Here is a 24152-nt window from a genome sequence, read left to right on the forward strand (position 1 = left end):
TTTACACTGTTACCAGTATAATAATAATGAATAAATTCCTTATGCTTCAATCAGGAATTGGTGTGCTTAGTTAATGAAACATAGTGGAGGTGTAACTCAAACAAGTGGGAGTGAAATCAGAAAGTCAATCTATAGGGCAAATGTTATGCATAGTCTAAATTATCCTTGAAAAACATCTCTTTGGTTCTCATAAAAGCATCAAAATCATCTGAGTCTACAACTCTGTTCAGTTTGATAAAATGAGAAAGGATAAAATGGGGGCTGCATATGCATCAGCAATTACACCAGTCTTCCTCTTATTACCCAACTTGTGATTCTTCTCTTTTAGCAGGTGTGCCTTAGTTGGGTTCCTGTGAAATTAATGAAGCTCTGAAGGACTCCCCTTTATTCTGCTGAGGGGAGTCAGAATATGTCATTATATACACACTCATAACATACTCCCATCCTCCTCAGCCCCCTTTCTTTGTGACACTGAGTCAAAGCTTATAAAGAGACTGGAAAACACAGAGTCCTGCTCTCAAAGAGCTGCTGACCCAGCACCGAGGCCACCACTTAAGTGGAAAGAGAGCAATGTGGTCAAGCCATGTCAGAAGCAGCAGTATAGCACCACCCAGAGCAGGCTGCCCCCAGAGAGAAGTGGGAGGAAGGGAGGGAGAAAGGGAGAGAATAAAACCACCTACTTTTCCACTGCAATAGCAGCTTCTTCAAAAAGCTCCTCTTGGCAGTACATTTTGAGTGCTAGATCAAATTCCTGAATCTGCTCAAAGCATCTGAAAGCATCTTTGTAGCACTGGCTTCGCTTATAGAAATAGGCAGCATCTCTTATCTAGGATGGAGTAAAATTTTACTTTTATTTAGAGTATTCATAATTAACTTTCTAATCTTAAACCAATACCACAAATAATAAAGAGGATAGTCATATGTCTGCTTTTTGTTAGAATCCAGTTAAAAACCCTATAACATAGATAATATTAGGAAAACCAATTATTGGAAGGGAGAAAAATAAAGTTAAATCCCAACCTCACACCAAACACAAAGGTAAGCCCCAGGTAGATTAAAGATCTAAATGTGGAAACTATTGTGGGAAAATGTGTGAGAATATCTTTGTGACTTTGAGGTCACACTCAAGTGGAAGGAGTCTTCATGTGACTCCCAAAAATAACATAATCAACAAAACCCAAAACACAAATTTCAGGAGAAAAACTGACAGATCAAACTAATCCATCAAAACCACTCAACAAAAGACACATGAAATAAGCTAAATTAAAAAAATAAATAAATAACACCTAGATCAGTACTGTCCAATAGAAGTTTTTGTGAAGATGAAAATGTATTGTTTCTTTGCTATCCAATCTAACCACTAGTCAGATCTGAATATTGAGTCTTTAAATGTGCGTAATGCAACCAAGGAACTGAACTTTTAATTTAATTTAATTTAAATTATTTTAAAGTTAAAGAGTCACACGTGGCTAATGGCTACTGTACTAGACTGGGCCTGTCTAGACAAAAAGAATTCTTGCAACCACAAGAAAAAGACTTTCCTTGAGACACAACAGAAAGCTAGGCAAAGGATATAAACTGGCAGTTTGCAGTGGGGTAAACTTGAAAGACTAACAAACAAATAAAAATGCTCAACTTTACTGACAATCAGAAGAATACAAATGAAAGCCAAGGTGAAATACATCCACCAGGTTTGAAAAATGAGAAAATCACAATCTGCTGACTGTGGTCAAGAATGTGGGGAATGCAGAACCCTCATGCACAAAGTGGAATGGCTATCCCAGAAAGCGAAGGGACTGCACTTAGTGAAGTGAAACATGTGCATACCCTAGGCCAGCAAGCCTGCTTCTGGCAACACATCTTGAAAAAGTATCTCACAGAACCCTAAGAAGACATACTGTGCCAAGGTGCTGTGTGTGGGAGCCAGGAGCCAGTGGCAACCTGGACGTGCATCACTAGGGAAATGAATTCGTCAATGTAGTGGATGTACTCAGGAATACATGACTGTCAGAAGTACGGCCAGATCTAACACTACATAGCAAGTGATGGAAAAGGTAAAACACAGAGCAAGATGTCTTCTAGATAAGTCTAAAGTATATATGTATAGAAGACACCACTATTCATTCTTCAATAATGCATGCATTTGAGCACATACATAAAATATATTAGAATGACTACTAATGAGAAAAGAATGGCAATGGAGACTGGCTGTGAAGAAGAGGATGAATGAAATAAAATTCAATGACTGGACCCCATACCCACCAATGGTGGGCTTGCCATGAACAGAAGTGTCTACTAGACTCTTCTTCCTATCACAGTTCCCATCCAGTTCACCAGCTAATCCTGTCTGCTCGGTTTCCCTAACATTTCCCAGATGTGCCATCATCCCACCACCTCCACTACCACCATGGCAGTCCAGGCCCTATCATTTCAGCCTAAGCTGATGCTAGACTCTAACTGGCCTTTCTGCTTCAGCTCTTGCTGCCCTATAGACCTCTTCACAGAGCATCCAGATAATTAGCTTCATGTCACTCTTCCCAGCAAAGTCTTCCACTGGCTTCCCATCATGCTTGAACAAAGCCCAGTCCTTGCCACAGTCACCAAGGCCCTACTGATCTGGCCTTGCCACTTTCTCTTACTCATTTACCATTGCTTGTGGTCATCTCACCCAAATTGACTGGCAAGATTCAAATCAACCAACTTGGCAGCAGCCTTCTTCTGGATCCTCAGGCCACATCACCTCCCTTTTCCCAGTCCCCAGACACATTCTACCCATGGTAAGAAATGTTTATCCAGGTGCCAAGAGAGTGAAAGCTTTCCTTTCAGGGATTCCTGTGCCTTGCCTGCTTCTTGCCTCTAGAGAGTAGCGTTGTATCCCTGTTCCATTCCCATCTCCCACATCCTAAGAAGTCACATCCCATAATAAACATGGAACAGGGTAGGCAGCATCTGGAGGGCCTTGTCCTCTTCTTCGCACTGACTTGGGGCCAAACTTCAAACTTCCCAGTAGGTGCCACTCCTACCCCTCTCAATGCCCAGGGTGCTCTGAGAATACCAAGAGTCACCATATTTCACATACAGACAAGGAAACCCCCTTTCCTACTGAAGGATAGTAACACCCTATAGGGGAAAACGCAACAGCTCACAGCTCCTTAAGCACAGTTTCTCCAACTATCTGTGGGAAGGGACCAAATCATTTTAAATTTCTAATCCATCACAGTTGATACATTAAAAAATGAATTGATGGGAAAATTATCACCACTTGGATGTCAAAGCAATGCCAAATGGCAATTAAAAAAATTCTAACTGCTTACTTTTATCTTTTTTGTTAATCTTGCTGCAGACAAGTAATAGTTTGTGGCCTGCTGACCACTCTGTGAGTAGCTGTGTTCCAGACAAGCAGCTCTGTCCAACAGAGCTTTCTGCAATGACGGAAGTTAACAATGCGCACTTGCAATGTGGCTAGTAAGATTGAGGATGTGAATTTTTAATATTATTGTATTTTAATTAATTTAAATTGTAAATTAAATAGCCACATGTGACTGCTGAATTAGACAGTGCAGATCTAGAGTGATTACTAGGAACACACTCAAGGAACCTCCATCTAAATGCCAGTCCACTCAGCCAAGGTGACTGAAAACTAGGAACACAGAGACAGAAAAGGAGTATATTCTAAAACCTTTCTGTCCTTTGGCTTGAGCATTTGGTTTCCCTGTGGTTAATATTAGGCCTTGAATATTAACACAGACATTAACACACAGACACACACACGCACATGCATACTGTCTTCAGAGCCTCCTAAAAGTTTGCAGAAGTAGTGAAAGTAGGATTCCCTTAGAGTTGCAGGGCCAGCGTCTCCTTGGAAGACTGTAGCCTCTTCCTGCTAGAGTAGAGGTCGAGCCTACCCCTCAATCTGCTCAAGTGCAGCAGCGGATTAGGAGCCATACCTTTCCCAGCCTCTCGCACAGCTGGGCGGAGAGCTGGAACTCCTTGGCATAGCTCAGACACTTAAGGGATAGCGTTGGCTCTTTGCACTCCAAATAGGTCTTAGCCAATTCCAAATATTCCAACTGCTTTTCCCTAGGGGAAGGAAAACAAAATAATATTTCCACAGAACGTTGACCCAACACCAATATTTAACTGCTGCTCTCATCGGAGCAAACCAGAAGTGATCCCAAGACTCTTACTTGGGGCTGACTTTCTTGGATTTCATGCTCAGGGCAGTGTCATGGGCTAGGGCCAACTTCTCCTTCTCAAATGCACCTCCTTTCTGGTAACACTTGGCTGCAACCTGGAATAGGCAAAAAGTTTTATTCCCAGCAAGGTAATGGAGGTAACAGACAGAACAAGAGTTAAAGTATGCATTATAAATTTGTACTGATAAAACACAAAGTCTTGCTCCAGCCCAATCTGAGACGGAGGAGCAGGAAGGTGCAGATATTCTAAAGAAAGTAGTCTTGGAGGATAAAACCCAACAGTATTCATACTGAACGGTATCTTTTAGAAGCACTCATCGAAAAGGTACAGAATACTTATTTTTTCAAGCTACCATAGTAACACCCTTATTTAATCTTCCAGCAGTTACAGCAATAAGTATCAACCTTCTCATTGTATACAGTTGCTACTTCAGGTCAGAGTCATGGAGCAACTGGCCCAAAGTTACCCAGTGGCTCTTCTGGGCTTTGACCCAGTTGGTGAGTACAACAGCTACTTTGCAGTGTTGGCAGAACAGCTGGAGTACACATACTGGAGGCAGAAATGGGGATAGAGATGGTATCACAACGTGTCCAGATCCCTGGGGCATGCAGATCTGTTACCAAATCCTCTGACTATAAGATAGGCAAACAAATGTCACAGAGGAGTCAGGCTTCACCCTGATCATTGCCAGCAGAAAGCTGCTTTTCTAAAACAGGGGTGCTGATGCTATGTCTTAAAGCACACAATACATGGGCAGGAAGTTCACGTTCTGCCCAGCACATACACATTAGGTCTCAGTGTGGGCAAGGGAGGGACTAAGTGGTACATGCTGATAAGGTGGACAGGATGACCACTCTCCCCTTCATGCTCTCTGTGTGGATCTCCTTTCATTCCTGTGACCTGTGCCATTTCCTTCCCATTGCAGGGCCTTTGCACACACTGTTCCTTCTAACTGAAATGCTCTTCTGTCCTTTCCCTGTCTTGTTAACTTCATCCATTCTACAGGTTTCAGTTCAAGGCTCTGTTCTTCAAAGAAGGCTTCTCAGGCCTCCATTTCCAGGAAGTTGGTTCTGGGAGCAGCTGGTCTCTCATCTGTGACACCTGCAACAGCTGGAACTGTGCATTGGTCTATGTGCCTGTTTTGCTCACCACCAGATTACTGGGATCTAAACATAATTCTTGGCCCATAGCTGCTGAAGACTAGGAACATAGAGAAAGAAAAGGGGTATTCTAAAAACCCTTTTTGTTGAATGAATGAATCTTCTGTGGTAGTTCTGAAACATTTATTGACATGCAGCCAAAAACTCAATAAACCACCTGAGTCTTGAAGTCCTTTAGCAGGATCAAAATAAAGTCAGGGGAAGAGAAGGCTTTTTATAACATTCTCATCTGTGCTGGCTCCCCAAAAAGATTTTAGATTCAAATATTCAAAAGGCATTTTTAAAGCGATAAATAATTGGATATCCATGGGCAACACATATGGGTAACACCAACAGTGTTCTGAAGGGAATAAAGGGTAAGATGTTACATAGTTTTCCAATTTCAGACCCATACCTGCTGCCCATATTATCCCTCCCTTCCCTCCTTAACACCCACCCTCTACCCCACCAAAAAAAAAAAAAAAAAAAAATTCTTGGTTTCATAACAACACCCAAATGTTCAATATTTCTTTCCAATTCTAACAAGGATGGGCAGTGAATAAAATTGTGAGGCTTGGTCAATTTCTGCAGCTAAATACTACATACTTAGGAAAATACTTTCCAGACATACCCAAACCTACAATAGCGTAAATTGTTTTTTTCACCCCATATAATACATTGCCAGGGTGGCCACAGTCCTTTACTCCTCTCTATATCTGTCCATACCCCCTTACAGTGTAGCTTTCCAGCTTCTCCCATCAAGAGTGCTGCCTATTTACCCTCCCATCTAATCTAGGCTGAGACTTGCTTTGGCAACAGAATTCAGCAGAAGCGGCACTGGGCCAATTCCAAGGCCAGGCCTCAAGGGGCCTTGTGTGCTTCTATTCACTTTCTTTGAACGCTGCTCAGCCATCATGTGAACAAACTCAGACTAGCCTGCTGGAGGAGGGAAGAAATATGATCCAGGAACCCCAGTCACCCCTGTCCCCCAAGCCAAGAGCCAGCCAACCCCCAAAAGCAGACCTGCCCAGCTGACTGCAGACACATGAGGTGCTCAGCTCAGACCAGAACCACTCAGCTGAACTCAGCACTGCCAATCCATAGAACTGTGAGCCACATAAATGACTTGTGTTAACCCACTATGTTTCAGGATTGTTATGCAGCAAGAAGTAACTGATAAATCCCAGATGTAAGTTACATGCTACAGACTTAAAGCAATTTCCCTGAAACAATAGACAAAACTCTTCGAAGAACTGGAGCTGAAAAAACATTAAATTCCTTCTCCAGGCATGTCAGATCACAGATACCTCACACTGTGGCTTTCGTTAAGTCCTGAACTTATGATTTCATTGTCCTCATCAATTCCCAGTACCTTTACTCAGGCCCAACTCCATGAAATTCCAATTAGAAGCAGGACAAGCCCTCCATAGAAAACACTGTTTCAAAACATTTGTTCCAAAGTGGCAAGAGAAACTGCAGATAGTTTTCCTGTAACATTTGAGGAGCTGAAGCCTCCTAACATGAACACTGAGGTGTAGAAAGAAAGGTGGTGATCTTTCCAAAACCCAGATCCAGTTGTTGTTTCAGAAAACATCATCTGGAGCTGCACGCATGGGGCACTCCAGGGCCTGGGGTAGAGAAATCTTAGGGAAATGTGCATTTGGTCTGGCCATGCCTGTGGTGTCAGACACTGCTGGTTAGTTACCCACAGCAGTTACCCTCCTCTCTTTCTTGCCTTTTGGCGGAACTTATCTCCCACAAAAGGTTAAAATTGCCAGATGGGATTGCTCTCCCAGACTCTCTTGCAGCTAGAAAGGTGTATGTGACCTAGTACTGACCAATGAGATATAGGAGGAAGACCACCGAGGACTTCATGATTAAAAAAAAAAGAGAGAGATCAACAAGAAAAAAGTGCCTGCACTTCATTCCTGCTTGGAATGCTGCAGAGGGAATGGAGCACTTGGAACTGCCACAGCAGCCATTAGGCAACCAATGAAAGGGAACATCTCAGACAACCTGCAGATGACACAAGGAAGAGATGGAATGAGACTGGGCTCATGTTGACTTTGTTGAACTGCAGAACCAATCCTAAGACCTGACTTCTTGTCATTAGATCAAAGCAAAAAAAAAAAAAAAAAAAAAAAAAAAGCACTCTTTTTTTTTTAGTAGAGCATTGAAAACTTGCAGGTGAAGTCATTACCACTATCTCAAGGGAGACACATCCCAGCCATGGTGCCCCACCCAAGACCCTGTAATGTGCAGGAATGCTGACTTTGGGAAAAGTAACACGGCTGTTTAACCTAGTTTCAAAATTTCAAGAGGTCTGCTGCAGAGATAACACTTCCTGGAAGAAGACTGCTCAGGACCACTAAGATGGCTTGTAGCTGGAAGTTGGTCAGTGCAGTGTAATAATAAAGCTTAACCTATATTCACCAGACTCAGATTGGCAATGAAATCTGTTTGGTCAATTTGAAAAACATCAAATGAGAGATCAATCTTTCACTGCTTTAAAATGCAGTATGATGACAGCAAAGCTTTTAGGCATAGAGTACAGGAGGGAAAGAAAATATATAGAAGGATTCCTTGGTGGGGCAAAGGCCACAGCCCTCCATGATCCATCAGCACATGCTGGCACTTGGCCAAAATGAAGAGTTGTCATGCCTGCGCTGACCAGAAAAGGAGCAGGACAGGAAGCTCTCCTCATCTTGAGGTGACCTGATGTTTCAGAACACATGGCACAAGCACCATTACCCTCATCCTTTCCTAGTGACAAACACTACATTGGGAAACCTGCCCGTGAGGTCTGACGAGGGCACCAATGACAAGGATCCCTCATCCCCTGGCTCCTTGTCCAACCCCTTACCTTCCAGCACTGGTGCTTGGCGTAGTAATCTCCCTGTGCAATCCACTCCGCAGGAGTTGAGGTCTTAACAAACATGCTATCATCAAAGTCTGAAATGAGAAAGAAAAGTGTGTTTGCTTCTCTGGGCTTTCTTACACTTAAAACTGTTGTTACGGGCTGAATTGTGTCTCCCCCGCCAGTCACCAAATTCACTTGTTAAAGTCCTAACTCCCAGTACCTCAGAATGTGGCTGCATTTGGAGAGAGATAGGGCCTTTAAAGAGGTGACTAGGTTGAAATGAAGCCATTAGGATGGCCCCTCATCCAATCTCACTGGTGTCCTTAGAGGAAATTAGAATCCGAGGCAACCCCAGGGGCAAGAGCGTGAGGACACAGAGTGGCTGGCTGCAAACCAAGGAGAGAGGCCTCAGAAGAAACCAACCCTGCCAACACCTTGATCTTGAACTTGTAGCCTTCAGAACTGTGAGAAAATACATCTCTGTTGTTTAGGCCATCTAGTCTGTAGTATTCTGTTATGGCAGTCAGAGCAGACTAACCTGTTGTCTTTCTAGTATTCATGTAAGATATATTTTAACTTACCAAACCACATTTCTGAGGGTATTGAAAGGAGGAGGTAGAGGGGAGAAAGGATGTGGTTTGGTTTTTAAATTTTGGTCTACTTTCCTTTTCTATGGCTACAAATCAGAAGACAGAAATTAAAAATTCCTCCTTGAAAACCCAAAGTCAAGTGGCTTTTAGCAAGCTCCCAGGCCAGGGCTTCAGCAAGAAAAAAAGGTGACAAAATTTTACACTATTTCCAAATGTGCAAACTTTGCCCTCATCACAATAAGCAATCTGACACATTCCTATTAGTGGACAGGGACCACTGTGACCACCTGCTGTCCATCCCTTCTGTTATCCTCACTAGCCTGCTGGTGACTATTTCAGCACCGCACCGCACCGCACCCCACCCCCACCCTGCCACCTGCTATCCCCCAGAGTATCACTGACAATGGGTGACAATCCCTGCAGGTTCTGAGCCACAGCTTCATGAAGCACACAAAATACAGTGAATTCCAGGGCAATATGGCAGACAAATCAGAGCTAAAGGAATCAGAGACACCTAGGCCAATGGATGTCAACCGAGGGAGTGAGGTAGACAGGCCAGATTTGTTTGGAAGGTGCAAAAACACATGTTAAGCATCACAGCCTGATCCCTCCCTGCTCACCCTCCGCTGGAGCTGTTAGCAGTACAGTGATGACTTCTCAGCATCTTATTCTGACTCCCTATGTGTTGCTATGAGTGCCCCTGTGACATTCAATTCCCACGGCAAAACCCCACCCCATATTATCTCAGAATGAGGCCAGTGACCTCTGCAGATGCCATGTAAAAGAAACACAAATCGCATAATCACTATACTCAATCCAAACACAATGGGAACAGATGCTTTAGAGAATTTACTATGTACAACTTAAAATTTGTAATTAAGACTGCACTTTTTCTTGCATTCTTAATGCTACCAAAAACATAAAATAAATTGCAGTGTTTTCATTTTGAATTTTTTAAATGTAAAAAGTCAACATCTTATGATTTTTTTTTTTTTCAAATGGAGTCTTGCTCTATCGCCCAGGCTGGAGTGCAGTGGCACATTCTTGGGTTACTGCAACCTCTGCCTCCCAGGTTCAAGCAATTCTCCTGCCTCATTCTCCTGAGTAGCTGGGACTACAGGTACGCACTACCACACTGGGCTAATTTTTGTATTTTTAGTAGAGATGGGGTTTCACCACGTTGATCAAGCTGGTCTCGAACTCCTGACCTCAGGTGATCCGCCCACCTCGGCCCCTCAAAGTGCTGGGATTACAGGCGTGAGCCACCGCGCCCGGCCATATGATCTCTTATAGTGGATGCCAGAACATACTTGGGGAATAAAGGGGAATGAGCTGCAGGAAAGATCGAGAAGGCCCACACTAGGCCAATCCACTCATTTTCCTTTGGGAGAGAAAATGGGCCTGAACAAGGTCCTGTCATTACACAGGTGAAGAGTTTTTGTGAGAACCTATGTTTTGTTTTTTTAACTCCTAGCCTTTGGCTTTTCCATCACAATAGTCAAGTCTTAGGATAAGAAATCTAATCCTAATCCCCAACCGAGCCATCAGTAATAACCAGAAATAGCCTCCAAACTGACTGAGGAACGCTCAGGACAAACCTCTCTCCAGCAGCCAAACCCTGCTCCTTGCCCTACCCTTATAGAAATGAACAATGGCTTTGAGGAGATGACTTGACAACTAATCCTCAAGAAAGACAACAAATTTCTCCTTCATGAAGGGCTGATTATTTCTCTTCTCAGTTATCCTATCAGGAGAACTTCACTTCGTTAGGTAGTCTTTGCAAATTATGGAAAAAAAAAATACACAATTAAAAAAAAAAACCCTGCAAATAGCACAGAGATAAGAAGGTGAAAAGTAAAAGGTGTCCATGTCTACTCGACAATCCCATACCCACCAATCCTAGCACCAGAGGTAATCACTATAAACGGTTTTGCATCAGAAATAATAAGTGTATACATGAATTTATATGCATGCTATCTCTCCAAATTCTTGCTATTTCCATAATCAGGAACGGAATACAGATAAGTTTTCTGATTAATTCCTTACTGTCTGAACTATCAGTTCTTACTATCGGAAATAAGAGTTCTTACTGTCTAAACTCTTAGTTTCCTTGTTTTGTGAAACTCGGAAACCAAACAGATTCAGACAACCTGTTAACTCAGTAGCTGAACTCTCACAAACCCAGTTCTTGTTAAACAAACTCAGGAACTGAATTGGATTTGATGGTTAAAGACACTTCAATAGGTATTTGTATATATACACATACATACGTATGCATGCATAAACATTCTATTCTGATATATACTGATAAGCATAAATGGTTTTTATATTTGCATAATATAAAGTTACTTATAAATTATATCATTCTACCCATACTGTTTAAAATTTTTCTTTCACCAAATACATCTTGAACATCTTTCCTTATCAGTAAATGATAATCCACCTCCTTTTTCATTTTAATGGTTGCATAGTAGTCCCCTGAAAGAAATGCATTTAGCCTTTCCCTCATTGGAGGACATTAAGATTGTTTTTAGTTTCTTGTAATTACAAACAGGGCTGTGATGAGCATACTTATGCAGGTATCTTTGAGATTTTGAACACAAATATCTCAGATATATCCCTGGAAGTAGAACTGTTGGGTCAAAGGCATGTACCTACGTGACTCCCTGAAGGAGTTAACCTTCCCAATCCCACTACAGCTATACTTTCCCACACAGCTTGGCAAATGAGTCACAACTTTCATTTCTCAGAAGATTGTGGAAAAGAAAGAAAGCACTTTCAAAAAACTACACCTTTTATTCCTGACCAGAAGAATGGTTGAAACATGATTCCTCCAACAGTGAGAGTATTTTAACAGGATCTTACCTTTATTTTCATCTGTCTTTACAACTTGGACAAAATCTCTTCTAATGAAATATTTGAATGCGGGAGCCCGTTTCTCTCGATTTTCATCAAAGATCCAGAGGTTGACCCGAGCCCGTGTGATGGCGGTGTACAGCTGCTTCAGCTCTCCGTTGAGGAGCTAAAGATAACATTGAGGACAAAGATGATGAGCCACTTGCCTATAGCTACAATGTGACACACTTCAATGGGCTTACTCTGATTTTGGAAAAACAAAGAAAACTAAATTTTAGAGAAGCATAGCACAGCTGAGAACAGGATACCAGGAACTCACTGTGGCCACAACACAGGTAACTGAGGTTCCAGTGAGGCTACGAGAAACTCCACCCCTTTCCCACCTAAGCAGGAAGTGAGCATGCCATCTGTATAGGATGACTTTTGAATCAGCCATAATTTTTTTTTGTTTTTTTCCTGTTTTTGCTATAAGTATTTTGAGTTAATTCTGAAATAATTATAGATTCACTGAAAGTTACAATGGAAGATTCACTGGAAGGGTACAGACAGACCCCATGTCCTCAGTTTATCCCAAAGGTTACATCTTACACGATTGCTGTGATTTATTTTTAAAAATTAGACCATCATACACTTCTATTATAACTATCACTAGTACTGAATTACTCCACCTACCTTATGACTGCATCAAAATTTCTGAACAAAGCTGAGTTCCAGAGGTGAACTAGAAAGTACAACCCTCCTCCTTCCATTTTCAGACAGTGCCCACCCATCAAGCCCAGCTCTCTACTAAGAAAAAGGGAATTTACCAAAACTGAGATCCCTGCCCCTCCCTTTCTTATACTCCATTCCCTGTTGCTGAGGAAAACCAGCCAAGTACAAGCTCCATTTTTCTTTCTCATCTTCTCTTCCAGGCCTTTTTTTACTACTTCCATGTCAAGTACGCGTGTTGACAAATGGCAGAAATTCACCTTGTACATTTCTGGATTCACCATGAGAGATCGACCCTGAGAAGAGCTTGGTTTGTCCAGGGGTACTTCAATCAATGGCCGGTTTTCCTCTCTGGAGTCAGTTGATGTAGATGTGAATGAGGAAATGATCTTCCATTCCTTATAAGCCTGAACAACAACAAAAAAGTGAAGACCAACAGAATATGCTTTTGAACTATGCATACAGCCTCCCTGAGCTTCAACGAAAATTAAGCCTTATCGGGGGACCAGGCCTTCAACCCCAACTTTGAAGAAGATCCATCCTGTGATCTTAGAATGGATAGGAGGGAGATTAGCTTGCACAAGCAGAGATCAGGGAAGCTGTGAAAATTCCCCACACACTAGACCAAGACAGCTAAGAAGCCAGGCACACATGACCACTTCCAGGAAAGAATGCTAAGGGCTCAGGGAGTTATTCTTATTGAAAGAATTTCTACAATCAGTACGGACAGGGGAATGAATCCTCACCCCTTCTCACAACATGGTTAAGAGATGCACGTAAGGTCAGCAGTTAAGACACATGTGGCAGAATTTTCTAACTAAATTATTTAACTGAGGATAAAGAAAATCCAGTTCTATGATGTGCAAGGTAGACTCTGAGATCAGACAGAAGAAATTTGTATCTCAGTTCTTCCATTTATTAATTATGCAACTTTGAACACATTGTTTATTATCCTGCTCTATAAAATGAGGATAATACTACCCAACTTTGTTGAGAAAATAAAAACAGATAATCAGTGTCAAATGACTAGTACAATGTTTAATAGTTGATATTTTACCCATTTTTTCCTTTACCCAAACCCCAAAACCAAAGTGACTATGAAGACCAGGGGTTGATAAACTTTTTTTTGAAAGTGTCAAATAATAAATATTCTTATCATAGCAAGTCACATGATCTCTCTTGCAACTCCTCAACTCTGTCATTTTGGTGCTAACGCAGCCACAGTCAACAAGTAAATGAATGAATGTGTCATGTTCCAATAAAACTTTATTTGGGAACACTGAATTAAATTTCACATAATTTTTATATGCCATAAAATATTATTCTCCTTTGGATTTTTTTTCTGGCCATTTAAAAATGTGAAAACCATTCTTGGCCCACAGGCCATAAAAAAACTCCAGTAGTCTGGACTTGGCCAGCAGGCTGTAGTTTACAGACACCAGTAAAACTGAAGTGCCCAGATTACATGCAGAATTTAGAACTCAAAATTCTTAAGAAACTTCATATTTCATACTTTCCTGTGTCTTGTGAGAGTAGCTCTCCTAGCCTTTACTTTTCTTTTTATAAAATGGTGCTACTTGCCATCTATGTAACTTTTAAAGCATGCTGAAAAGGTGAAGTGAATAGAGTTTATTACCTGCCTTAAGTTACTCCATCACTTAAACTATGTAAACAAGGTTAAATGCCTTAAACACTGTCTATTAAATAGGAATGGTTATGCTACCAATCAATTATAGTACTAATCGCCATGTTCTGAAATCATGAAATCACTTAAGTAGTTGGAAGGTTTAAAACGATCTTCAGGACATATTTGTGACTGGCCTCTTTGTGAAGCTATGCAGACAACAAAATTGTTTGCCAAGGAAAGTAGGCAGAAGACCCAAGTACTTGACGTTTGAGAGGATCCTCCTGGCAGGTAGTATGAGACAGAGACTGGCTAACATTGAAAGGGCTAGGGAAACACAGTGTATTTTAAAACAGTTGTAAGAGAAGCAAAAGCTGCTCAGATGGCACACAAATGGCCTGTTTCATGAATCAAACATATTTTATTTCCAAGGTGGGCCCTTTTAGGGGTGCGCTTATGTACTTGTAGCAAGGATACAGGCCTACAGCATTTGTGGGAATAGAAGTAGGAAAATTTAAAGTCTTCCAGTTTCTTCTCTTGGTACCATCAATTGTGAAGGAAAAGGCTTAGATTTTACTAGCAAGTCTACCTTTGAGGGGTCTATTCTCTAGGTCAATTAGACAAACCATAAAGGTTGTAGTTTTCAAAGTCCCTCCTGTCCCACTGCCACGAGTATGAAACAAAGGAGGTCCCACTGGGGCAAGGTATAAATGGCAGTCACCCTTCCAAGTCCCCACCAAAGGATAGCTTGAGGGTGACTGGAAGAATGACTTCCTCTCCCCAAAAGAAGACAACATCCTACAAAAAGCTTTGGGGTGCCCGTTCTGTGGTCCCTTTCACATCTCAGGAGATGGCTCTGGTGACCATGTGGTTCAACAGGTAACAATAAACCCTCTAGAGAGAAGAATCACAAACCAGGCCAACAAGCACCATACCCCTCAACCCACTCACATATAAGCCCAGATAACAGCTGCTTCAAAGAGAGAGCTTGCCTGAAATATAAATGAGATGGAAGAAGAGGTCAAGGAGAGAGAAGAGCTCTCCACAGTTCTCCAAGTTCAAATAGCAATCACTGTTCAGCAACCTTCAGTTACCTCGAAAGAAACCCCATGTAAGCAGCCAGACCAGAAGAGGCTGGGGATATATGGAAACTGTCTTTCCTCTCTGTTTGTGAAAGCATTTCCTCTCATCTGCTGACCGATTCCCTTTGGCCTGGAGGTTGTAAATGATAAATTGAGAGTGTGCTTTGGGCCAGGGAATGCATGGTCACATTGACACCAGGAAGAACCCCAACCAAAGTATTTCCTGAAGTCTTACTGTGTACACAGGATAAAGTGGATGTTAACAAAAGATTCCGTTTGGGATTTTTTTAATTTCAGGCAACTCCCTGAGCCATTGGTGGGGGCACAGGGTCAAGATACCCGAGCCTTCACCACTTCCAGGATCAAGGTAAGACACAAAACTGGATTTTTCTTTCACAAATAAAGCCAATCACAATTTACAGATCCGAAGTCCAGAGCTCCTTGAGTTTCTTACTCGCACAAGCATACAACTGGTACTTAATAAAGAACAGAAACAACAAAGTCTTACCCTTCCTCTTTTAGGAGAGCCTCAGTCCAACCATGACCGATGGATGTATCATTAGGAAAAAAAGTTAGTCCTCAGAGGTAAAAATGGTTCCAGGGTTAATGAGTGTGCATCTGATTTTATTAGCAAAATTTAATAGGAAAGGAATGTACATAAGGAATCGCAGTGATATGCTAATTGTGGAAGGTTCTGGAATTCAATTCGCATGCAAGTCTTTAAAAGGAAGGAAAATGGAAAGACATTTAGAACTCAAAAATATCTGAGTTCATCTCTAGGCTCTGCCATCTACATTATGACTATGAGAAATTTACTAATCTCAGTGACCTTCTGCTTTATCTACAGATAAAGGTGGCTCATGTTTATAATCTCAGCACTTTGGGAGGCCAAGGCGGGAAGATCACGTAAGGCCAGGAGTTTGAGACCAGCCTGGGCAACAGAGCAAGACCATATCTCTATAAAAATAAAAATAAATTTTAAAAAATGGAATGAGAGTAATAAAAATACATATAACCTCAGAGGGTTGGTGAGTGAGGCAATGACTCTATAAACTGCACAGCGCCTATAGCAATATTATAATAGTTGTGCTATTAAGGCAAAATAACATTTAAAAAATGATAAAAAAAGGAAAGACTCTCTCTAAAGGGTCAGTTCTGGGGCAAATTTTTAAAGTGTTAAAGCCAACAGTGTTCTTGACTTGGGTATAACATAGCCCCTTTAAGCATGCATCATGTGCAATGGAAGTCTGCAACAAGGACTGGCACACAGCCAGCTAAGTCCCCAAAGAAGACCCCACAGTACAGTCAGCAGCCAGCCTGAGTCTCCACCAAAAGATGGTGGAAAAGAGAAAACGGTGGCTAGAAAACCCAGGACAATGGCCATGAGTTGGTGGCTCTACCCATAATGAACTAAGCTTGGGGAGAAAAACCCACAAGGACTCAGGAGCCAAGTGAAAGCAGTAGACCAATACAGAGGTCACTGGGGGTCAATGTGGGGACTCTTTGGCTGCCATCATCTGCATGGGCTGCAAGCAGTGGTAGTAAAGCCATGCTAGAGGGGTCTCCCATGCAAGGAAGCTGTTCTTGTCCCCCATATTACCTGATCCAGAGGGCAGGAACCAAGCCTCATTTGTCTTCCTGGAAATGTCTCTATCTACGAACTGACCTTACCCAGTTCTGTCATCACAGGGTGGACATTGCTAACCTTGGCTTCATCTGTAAGGCTCTCCTTAGAGCTTGCTCCAACTTGGGCATCCCTGGGAGCCAAGGATAACAGTGGCTAATGAGAACTGTACACTGGCACTTGGGTACTAGAGAGCCAAAGAAAGGCAGGGCACAGGGGGAACCAGCCCATGACACACTGTGAAACAACCCACAGCTAATGTCAAACCCACATCTAAACACACAAAACCTCATACTGAATGAATGATGCTCCAAAACACAAACAGGAGCCTGTGATAAACTCTCTTACCCTCAGCTCCAAATTCTCTTCCCCAGAGTGAAGTTCAGCTCATACATAAATATTCATTGTGTGAAAAGAATTAGGTGTGACATACCTCAGAATCAGTAAAAAAGTTGTAAAGGAGGACATCATCAAATTCTAAGCCTTTTGCTTCATAAATTGTTAGCACAAGTGCTAACCCCAGCTCTTCCGGAATTTTCTCCTTTGCTGTTTCATTGGCCACAAGGATTACCTGAAGAAAAACAAAAGAACATCAAATTCTACAGAGAAAACCTCAGTAAGCCTCAGTCTGTTTCTATGGGAGGAAGGTAATGTTTTTAAAGAGAAATGGCCAGCATAAACATGGTCAGGCAGGCCAGGGGAAAGATTGAAACACTTGTTCACTGAGCCATCTCTGGAACTCACCCACTGTGGGACAGGGACTATTTTTAATGCTACCTTGCAGAATAATTTAGCTTCTCAAACCTTTTTTCAATTGCAAACTATCTTTTATTTCAAAACATAAAATCCCAAGCAGCTCACCTGGTGGGCTCCAAATTCAATGGGCTGAGTTTTCCTTTTATTCCCTCGTAGCAAAATTGCCAAGTCGCTTACGCTACAAGACTCCAGAACAGTTGGCTTGGGACCATCAAAGAGGCCAGAATCCCTTGGAAGGCGATCAAAAGATTCTGGGAAATAGAACTGAAGTAAATCTACCACTCCAGATGCCAGATTGAGGATTCCTGGAACGAAATAGAAAACCCAAGTTGGATAATGAACAACATGGCTGAGTTTTTTGGTTATTTGGGGTGGGGGACATGTTTTTCCTGACAAGCAGATTTGACCCCTAGAGTATGTATAATTGCAAGCCTGTTTTCAGTTCCCATTTGATTACCATTGCAGCCCTGAGCTCTCTGGGTGCAGTGGATGAGAAGGCAGATATATGTTGCTGTGCTCAGAGAGTTTTGTGGGATCTCCTCCCCAATCTATATTCATATTAGAGAAAATTAACTCACAAAGAAGAGTCAAGGCAAAAATGTAATATAAACAATGAGACCTCGGGAGGCTGAGGCAAGAGAATCGCTTGAACCTAGGAAGCAGAGGTTGCAGTGAGCCGGGATCACACCACCGCACACTCCAGCATGGGTGACAGAGCGAGACTCTATCTCAACTAAAAAACAAAAACAAGAACAAAAACAGAAAAGGAAAAAAAAAAACAAACAAACAATGAGAGCTGTTAGAATGCTCTTATAAGGGGCTGGTATTGACTTTGGTAAGAAAACCACCATTACTTTGTCCTCTCCCATTGGTGCTTACAGAGTCAGAAGCAACATTACCATGGTAAAAACAGTGCTGCATGTGAGCTAAGGAAGGCCTCCACCACCCTTTTCCCCCAGGTTTATACTCAGTTGAGAGAGGGTTACACTAAGAAAAAATGTCAGAGCAGGAGAGAGGATTTTCCAAAGAGATTTTTTCCTGGGTCCCATTTCTTCTCTAACATCTGAAGTGACATTAATAGTGACATTGACTGAATGCCTATCATACAGCAGGTACCTTAAAAGAAAGTCATCCCATTTAATCCTCACAACAACAAATCCTCACAACAATGCAGTGAGACAGATGAGACAACTGCACTTTTACAAACAGGAACTCTGAGGTCTCAGAAGTTAATAAATATCTCCAAGTGATAGGACTTCAACATAGACCTTCCTGGGTCTCTCCACTACTCTTAGAGGTCATGTGCCCTTTGCTAACACCAGATAGAATACAATGGTCTAGGCAGAACATCATGAAATGGGCATATGTATCCCCATTGCGGTTACCAAATAGTGAAAGGAAAATGTGACTATCCAATACTACTGTTATTAAAAGTATACAATATAAAGCAATAAGTCTAAGGTTTTGGAAACTGCTGAATCTAAACAAATAAGCTTCTACTGTGGTTCTCTTCCCATTAGGAGTTAGCAGGGGCCGAAGATATATCTACATTAACAGGAGAATCAGAAAAGGGAACGAAAGTTGCAGTGGAATCCATTTAAATGGCCTTCTAAGGAACTAGACAAGCAATTTTTTATGTAACCATACTCAAAGAATAAAAGATGGTTCAACCATAGAAAGAAATGAAGTGCTGATACATACTATATATGCATAAACCTTGAAGACATTAAACCGAGTGAAAGAAACTAGACACAAAAGGCCATGCATTATATGATTCCGCCCATATGAAATGTCCACAATAGGTGGATCCGTAGAAACAGAAAGATGAGTTGTTGCCGTGGAGTGGGAGGAAGGACACAATGAGTAGTAACTGCTATGGTTATGGGTTTTGAGGGGGTTTTTAATTTCTGAAAATGTTCTAGAATTAGATGATGGTGATAGTTGCACAACCTTGTGAATACATTAAAAAACACTAAATTGCACATTTCAAATGGGTGCCTTTTATGCTATGTGAACCTCAATGAATGCACTAGAACTCCACATTATCAACATGCAAAATTCTCAACAACAGGCCAGGCACGGTGGCTCACGCCTGCAATCCCAGAACTTTGAGAGGCCGAGGTGGGTGGATCACCTGAGGTCAGGAGTTCAAGACGAGCGTGACCAACATAGCAATAACTCATCTCTACTAAAAATACAAAATTAGCTGGGCTTGGTGGCAGGCGCCTGTAAACCCAGCTACTCAGGAGGCTAAGGCAGGAAAATCACTTGAACCCAGAAGGTGGAGGTTGCAGTGAGCCGAGGTCACGCTACTGCACTCCAGCCTGAGCAACAGAGCAACACTCTATCTCAAAAAAAAAAAAAAAAGAAAGAAAGAAAAGAAATAAAGAAATCTCAACAATATAACATTAGGCAAAAATACCCAGTTGCAGAAAGGTATGTCCACCATGATCCCATTAAAGTTTTTAAACATGTAAAGCAATACTCCATATTGTTCACAGATATTTGTAGGCCAAAGGAGGTAAATTTGTTAGTATCTATAAACCACAAACGAAATATTCTAGCATTGGTACCCTGTTATTTAAACTTGTGTGCCTTAGTTTCTCCTTTATAAAATGGGACTGATGCTTACCTCGCAGTGGTGTTATGAAGATTAAGCACAGGTACTATAGATAAACTGTTTAGCGCTGTGCCTGGCACAGAAAGGGGGCAAAACTAAGACACAAATTAAAAGCACCAAAGTGTGTGTTAACTCCCACTGCCTACCACCCTCCCTTTTTTTTTTTTTTTCCTTCCCTTTGGGAGAAAACCTGGTTCAGGGATTAATGACTTGTAACTGGTATATTACTTTATAAAGAATGAGCAGGTACTTCCCAAGGGCTTTAATGAAAGTTCTCAAACAGCTTAAATGTTCGCCCTGAAATGTATTCATGTTATGGCAAACTCCCTGAGATACAATTACTTAAAGGTCAGTTGCCACCCAACCACAGCTTAAATTATCAACTTAAGGAGCAGTGGCCAAAATCATACTATCTCTTGTCCATGCGCGTATTTACTAACAAATTCCAAAATACTACCCTTACTTCAACTGTAAAAACTTAACAAGAGCTAGTCTTCAGCTTCAAAGGCAGCCCAAAGTCTGTGCCTAAGCACCCCAGTAGGCAAGCCCAAGGCCTGGACTTACCTGAGTGGGACCTGTAATTCTGGTACAGCTGGTGGATCTTCTTGGGCTTCCGAACAGCACACTGCTTGTCTACGGTGTTTCTGCTGGCGTAGTGGAACAGGGAGCGCAGATCGCTGAAGCGGAAGGCCACGCCCTTCATGATGCTCTGGGCCGTGTCCCCCGTGAGGAACATAGAGTTGGGGTCGTTGATGCATTTCATCAGCAGCGCCAGCTCGGCCTGGGTAAAGTCTTGAATCTCATCACCATAGAGCTCGTGGATGGACCATGGGAGCACCCTGAGCTTCGACAGTCTCCGGGATATGTTATACAGAACATCCTCTTCATCAAAATAACCTTTCTGGGACCTGATTTGCTGATACAGACAGAAGAGGCTGTAGATCTCACTCCGGTCTTCCTTGAAATTTGGGCACCGTTTCCTCCCTAATTTCTTATATGCTTCTTCAGTGAGTCTCCCACATGGACAGCTGAGGGCCTCAAAAGAACCCTTCAGAAAAGATTTTATTTCTTTCCAAATCAGTGCGGGGTTGTAGGCAGTCCTCCCTTTGGTCATTTTGGGCCATATTTCATTTTTGAACACCTCAAATGTCACGTACACCCGGGGGTCACTGTCACCTGTACGCATTTCTACAGCTTTATCCTCCTCACTGTAGTCCCCATCCACCTCAGCCTCCTCCTCATCCTCTTGCCAACTGGGGATGGTTGACTCCTCCTGTGTGGACCATCCTATGATGGTTCTTTTCAAGCTTCCATCTTCGTTTCTCAGAAAAAAAGGTTTGGGCAGAGAAGCATCAAGCAGGAGAAGCAGCTGCTTGGAAGTGACAAACAGAGGAAAGTTCTCGTCCCTCAGGTCCTGGAGTTTGTGAATGTTGGGGTCCAGTGGTTTGTAATGACTGGTGGCCTTGGTGGACTTGGAAAGCTCAATGAAATTCCTTTGTACCTCCTGGCATAGGACGTGGTTCTTGGTCACAAAGATCTGATGTAAATGCTCCAGCTGGTGGGGATGTTCTGGTGCACATACTTCTGCAGCTTGGCCATCCCCTGCTGGCTCCACACTGGCTCCTCCTGCGCAGGCTTCGTACTCCTGCTCATCTATACTTTCTGTTTCCACTTCAATAGAACCTTCCTCTTCCTCCTCCTCTTCCTCCTCCTCTTCCTCCCCACCTGGACCCTCTTTTCCGGGTTCCACTTCCAACCTTCTCTTCAGCCAGACCTGTTTGGCCAGCAACGGGCTTCCTGCCTGCTCAGCTTTTTCCCAGTAAACGTGGAATTTCTTCCACAATCTGTACAAGCAGCAGGTTGTCTTCCCAGTGCCACTTCGCCCAATAAGGATGATGGGCTCCAGTGGCCTGGGGTTGAGGTCGATCACCGCGTACTCAAGCTCACCCACCCGGAAGGGGTACTCCACTGTGGCTGTCGTGTCATTGAGGATGTTAAAGGCCATGTTGGTGCTGAAGCTGTGGAACTTCATGATGTTATATTCTGTCTCCACTGCACTGGCTGGGGGAAAGTACTCAGGATTGACATGCTCCCTGCCCTTCTCGGCCTCCGTGTCCTCCACATAGCAGCGGGGTATACGCTTTTGAATTTTCATGTTAGCTGACACTTGGCCTTTATTGATACCCTTCAGCTTCTTCCGCAGGACACAGGACAAGCCCCGGTTGTAGGCATTGCAGATGGCCTTGATGGAATCAGCCAGTTTGCAGTGATCTAAGACGATGTCCCAAATCCGGATGATTTCCGTGTAGATTCGCCCTGATTTCTCCATTGCACACGTGTTCTGCTCCGTGGCAATGATCTTCTCAGGGTTCTCACTGCATCGAGGGGAGAAGTCAATGGCGAGCTCCCACAGCATCCGGGCTCCTTTGTCCAGCTTAGCTTCGAAGAGCTGGATGCTTCCTTTCAGGTGCTTCAGTCGCTTCTGCAGGCCCTGGGTCCACTCGCCATTTCCCAGCTGCTGAATGGCAAGGATGATTTTCTTCTTGATGACCTTGGTCATTACCTTACTAGACAGCTTCTTCAGCATTTCTGAAGTGCACTCGATCTCCCACGTCATGTTATCAAAGTCCTGGAGGCAGGCCTCAATCTCCTGCGTGCTCCAGTCATCCTGATCGTCATTGCCCTCCTTCCCTCTGTTATCAGCAGGCACAAGCTGCAAGGCCCCAAGGCCCACCTGAGCATGTCCTTCCCCCGCCTCACTACAGTCAGGGACCCCTGCACCCAGGGTCAGCTGGAGCTCATCTTTCTTTCCTTCCTTGCCAGCTCCTGCCTCCAGAGGCTCAGAGCTCTGAAGACAGTCCTCTGGGAAAGAAGGATCCACTTCAATCTGCTGAATCAAAACTGTGATGTCCTGCATAAGGCAGTCTCTCAGAGAGCATGGCCTAAGAGCTCCAGGCTTCTCCCTGGTCACCTGGGTATCTGGGAGAGTCTCCCAGCTGTCAGGGACTGCACTTCCTTCAGGCAGGGTTCTGGCAGTAGCACCACATGGCACTGACTTGAATGAACCCTGGGACTTGAGCTGAGATGTGTGACCAGGGGCAGTGGACCTTGGGAGCTTCCCCAGGTGGGCAGCAGAGTCCTGCCGGCTCCTCCGCCTGTTCTCCATCAGAGCTTTGTTCCAGGCCAAGAGCAAAGAATCGTTCTTCTTAATCCGGTGCCGTGCATCTTTGCCCTCTTTGTTCTTCAGGTTGAAGTTGATGTCAAACTTCACCAGCAGGTCTAACAGCTTCTTCATGCGCTTTAGCATGCCCTTCTGGAAGAGGATGTGCATTAGCGTGTTCCCATTGCTGTCCTGGACATTGGGGTTGAGGTAGTCGAATTCGGTGGGGTTGGACCAAAACAGATCCAACAGATGGTTGAGGAAGCTAAAACCAATGTCAGCTGAAAGGCACAAAATAAAAACCCTGTGAGCACTGAGCCACTCTTCTCAGGGGACAGCAGACCCTGGGGTTTGAGAGTGATGCCAGTCAGGGGCATGTCAGAATGCTGAACTCCCCCAAAAATCTGAACTCCATTAAAGAACTCAGTGGTTCTCAACCAACGGTGATTTGCTCCCCAAGGGACATTGGCAATGTATAGATAGAGACATTTTTTATTATCACAACTGGGGGAGTGTCACTGGCAGCTAGTAGGTGGAGGCCAGGGATGCTGCTAAACATCCTACAATGCACACGAGAGTGCCATACAACAAAGAATTATCCAGCCCAAATGTCCTGAGATAACCATATAAGATTCTAGCAAGATCCTTCATATGCAGACTCCTGAAAATGATATAAATAAATGGAAAGTACTTTTCAACTACCAACAGTCAACTATGGAACTTAAGAATCTTCCATTAACCCACCCTGACCATTCACCATGGTGGTCAGTTCTTCCCAGCATGCTACAAGTGAGGGGCCAGGTGACATGGGCAGGCCTGGTCAAGAAATGGGCCTTTTTCAGATCACTGGTTTACACAAAAGGAAAGACCAGAAAACAGCATCAGTTCTAATATCCAGCTTCCTCCTCAAGGAAAAGGTTGCTTAAAAAACAAGGG

General features: G+C 43.1%; 1 protein-coding gene across 6 annotated transcripts in view; it reads right to left on the bottom strand.

Annotated features, from left to right (window-relative positions):
* TRANK1 (tetratricopeptide repeat and ankyrin repeat containing 1) overlaps positions 1-24152 on the bottom strand; it is a 117962-nt gene that overhangs the window by 7331 nt on the left and 86479 nt on the right. For 5 of the 6 annotated variants that reach the window (XM_015445636.4, XM_045386500.3, XM_005546621.5 and 2 more), the window contains 9 exons: positions 20621-23497; positions 17542-17741; positions 17114-17251; positions 12611-12757; positions 11652-11808; positions 8200-8288; positions 4188-4291; positions 3948-4080; positions 681-826 (listed from right to left, as the gene is read on the bottom strand). In XM_015445636.4, the coding sequence (XP_015301122.2) occupies positions 681-826; positions 3948-4080; positions 4188-4291; positions 8200-8288; positions 11652-11808; positions 12611-12757; positions 17114-17251; positions 17542-17741; positions 20621-23497 (3991 nt within the window). Of the gene's footprint in view, positions 1-680; positions 827-3947; positions 4081-4187; positions 4292-8199; positions 8289-11651; positions 11809-12610; positions 12758-15564; positions 16814-17113; positions 17252-17541; positions 17742-20620; positions 23498-24152 lie in introns of those variants that run through there. The other variant, XM_074031638.1, reaches the window with a different exon arrangement.

Source organism: Macaca fascicularis, chromosome 2 (assembly GCF_037993035.2).
Source record: "Macaca fascicularis isolate 582-1 chromosome 2, T2T-MFA8v1.1".
Taxonomy (NCBI): domain Eukaryota; kingdom Metazoa; phylum Chordata; class Mammalia; order Primates; family Cercopithecidae; genus Macaca; species Macaca fascicularis.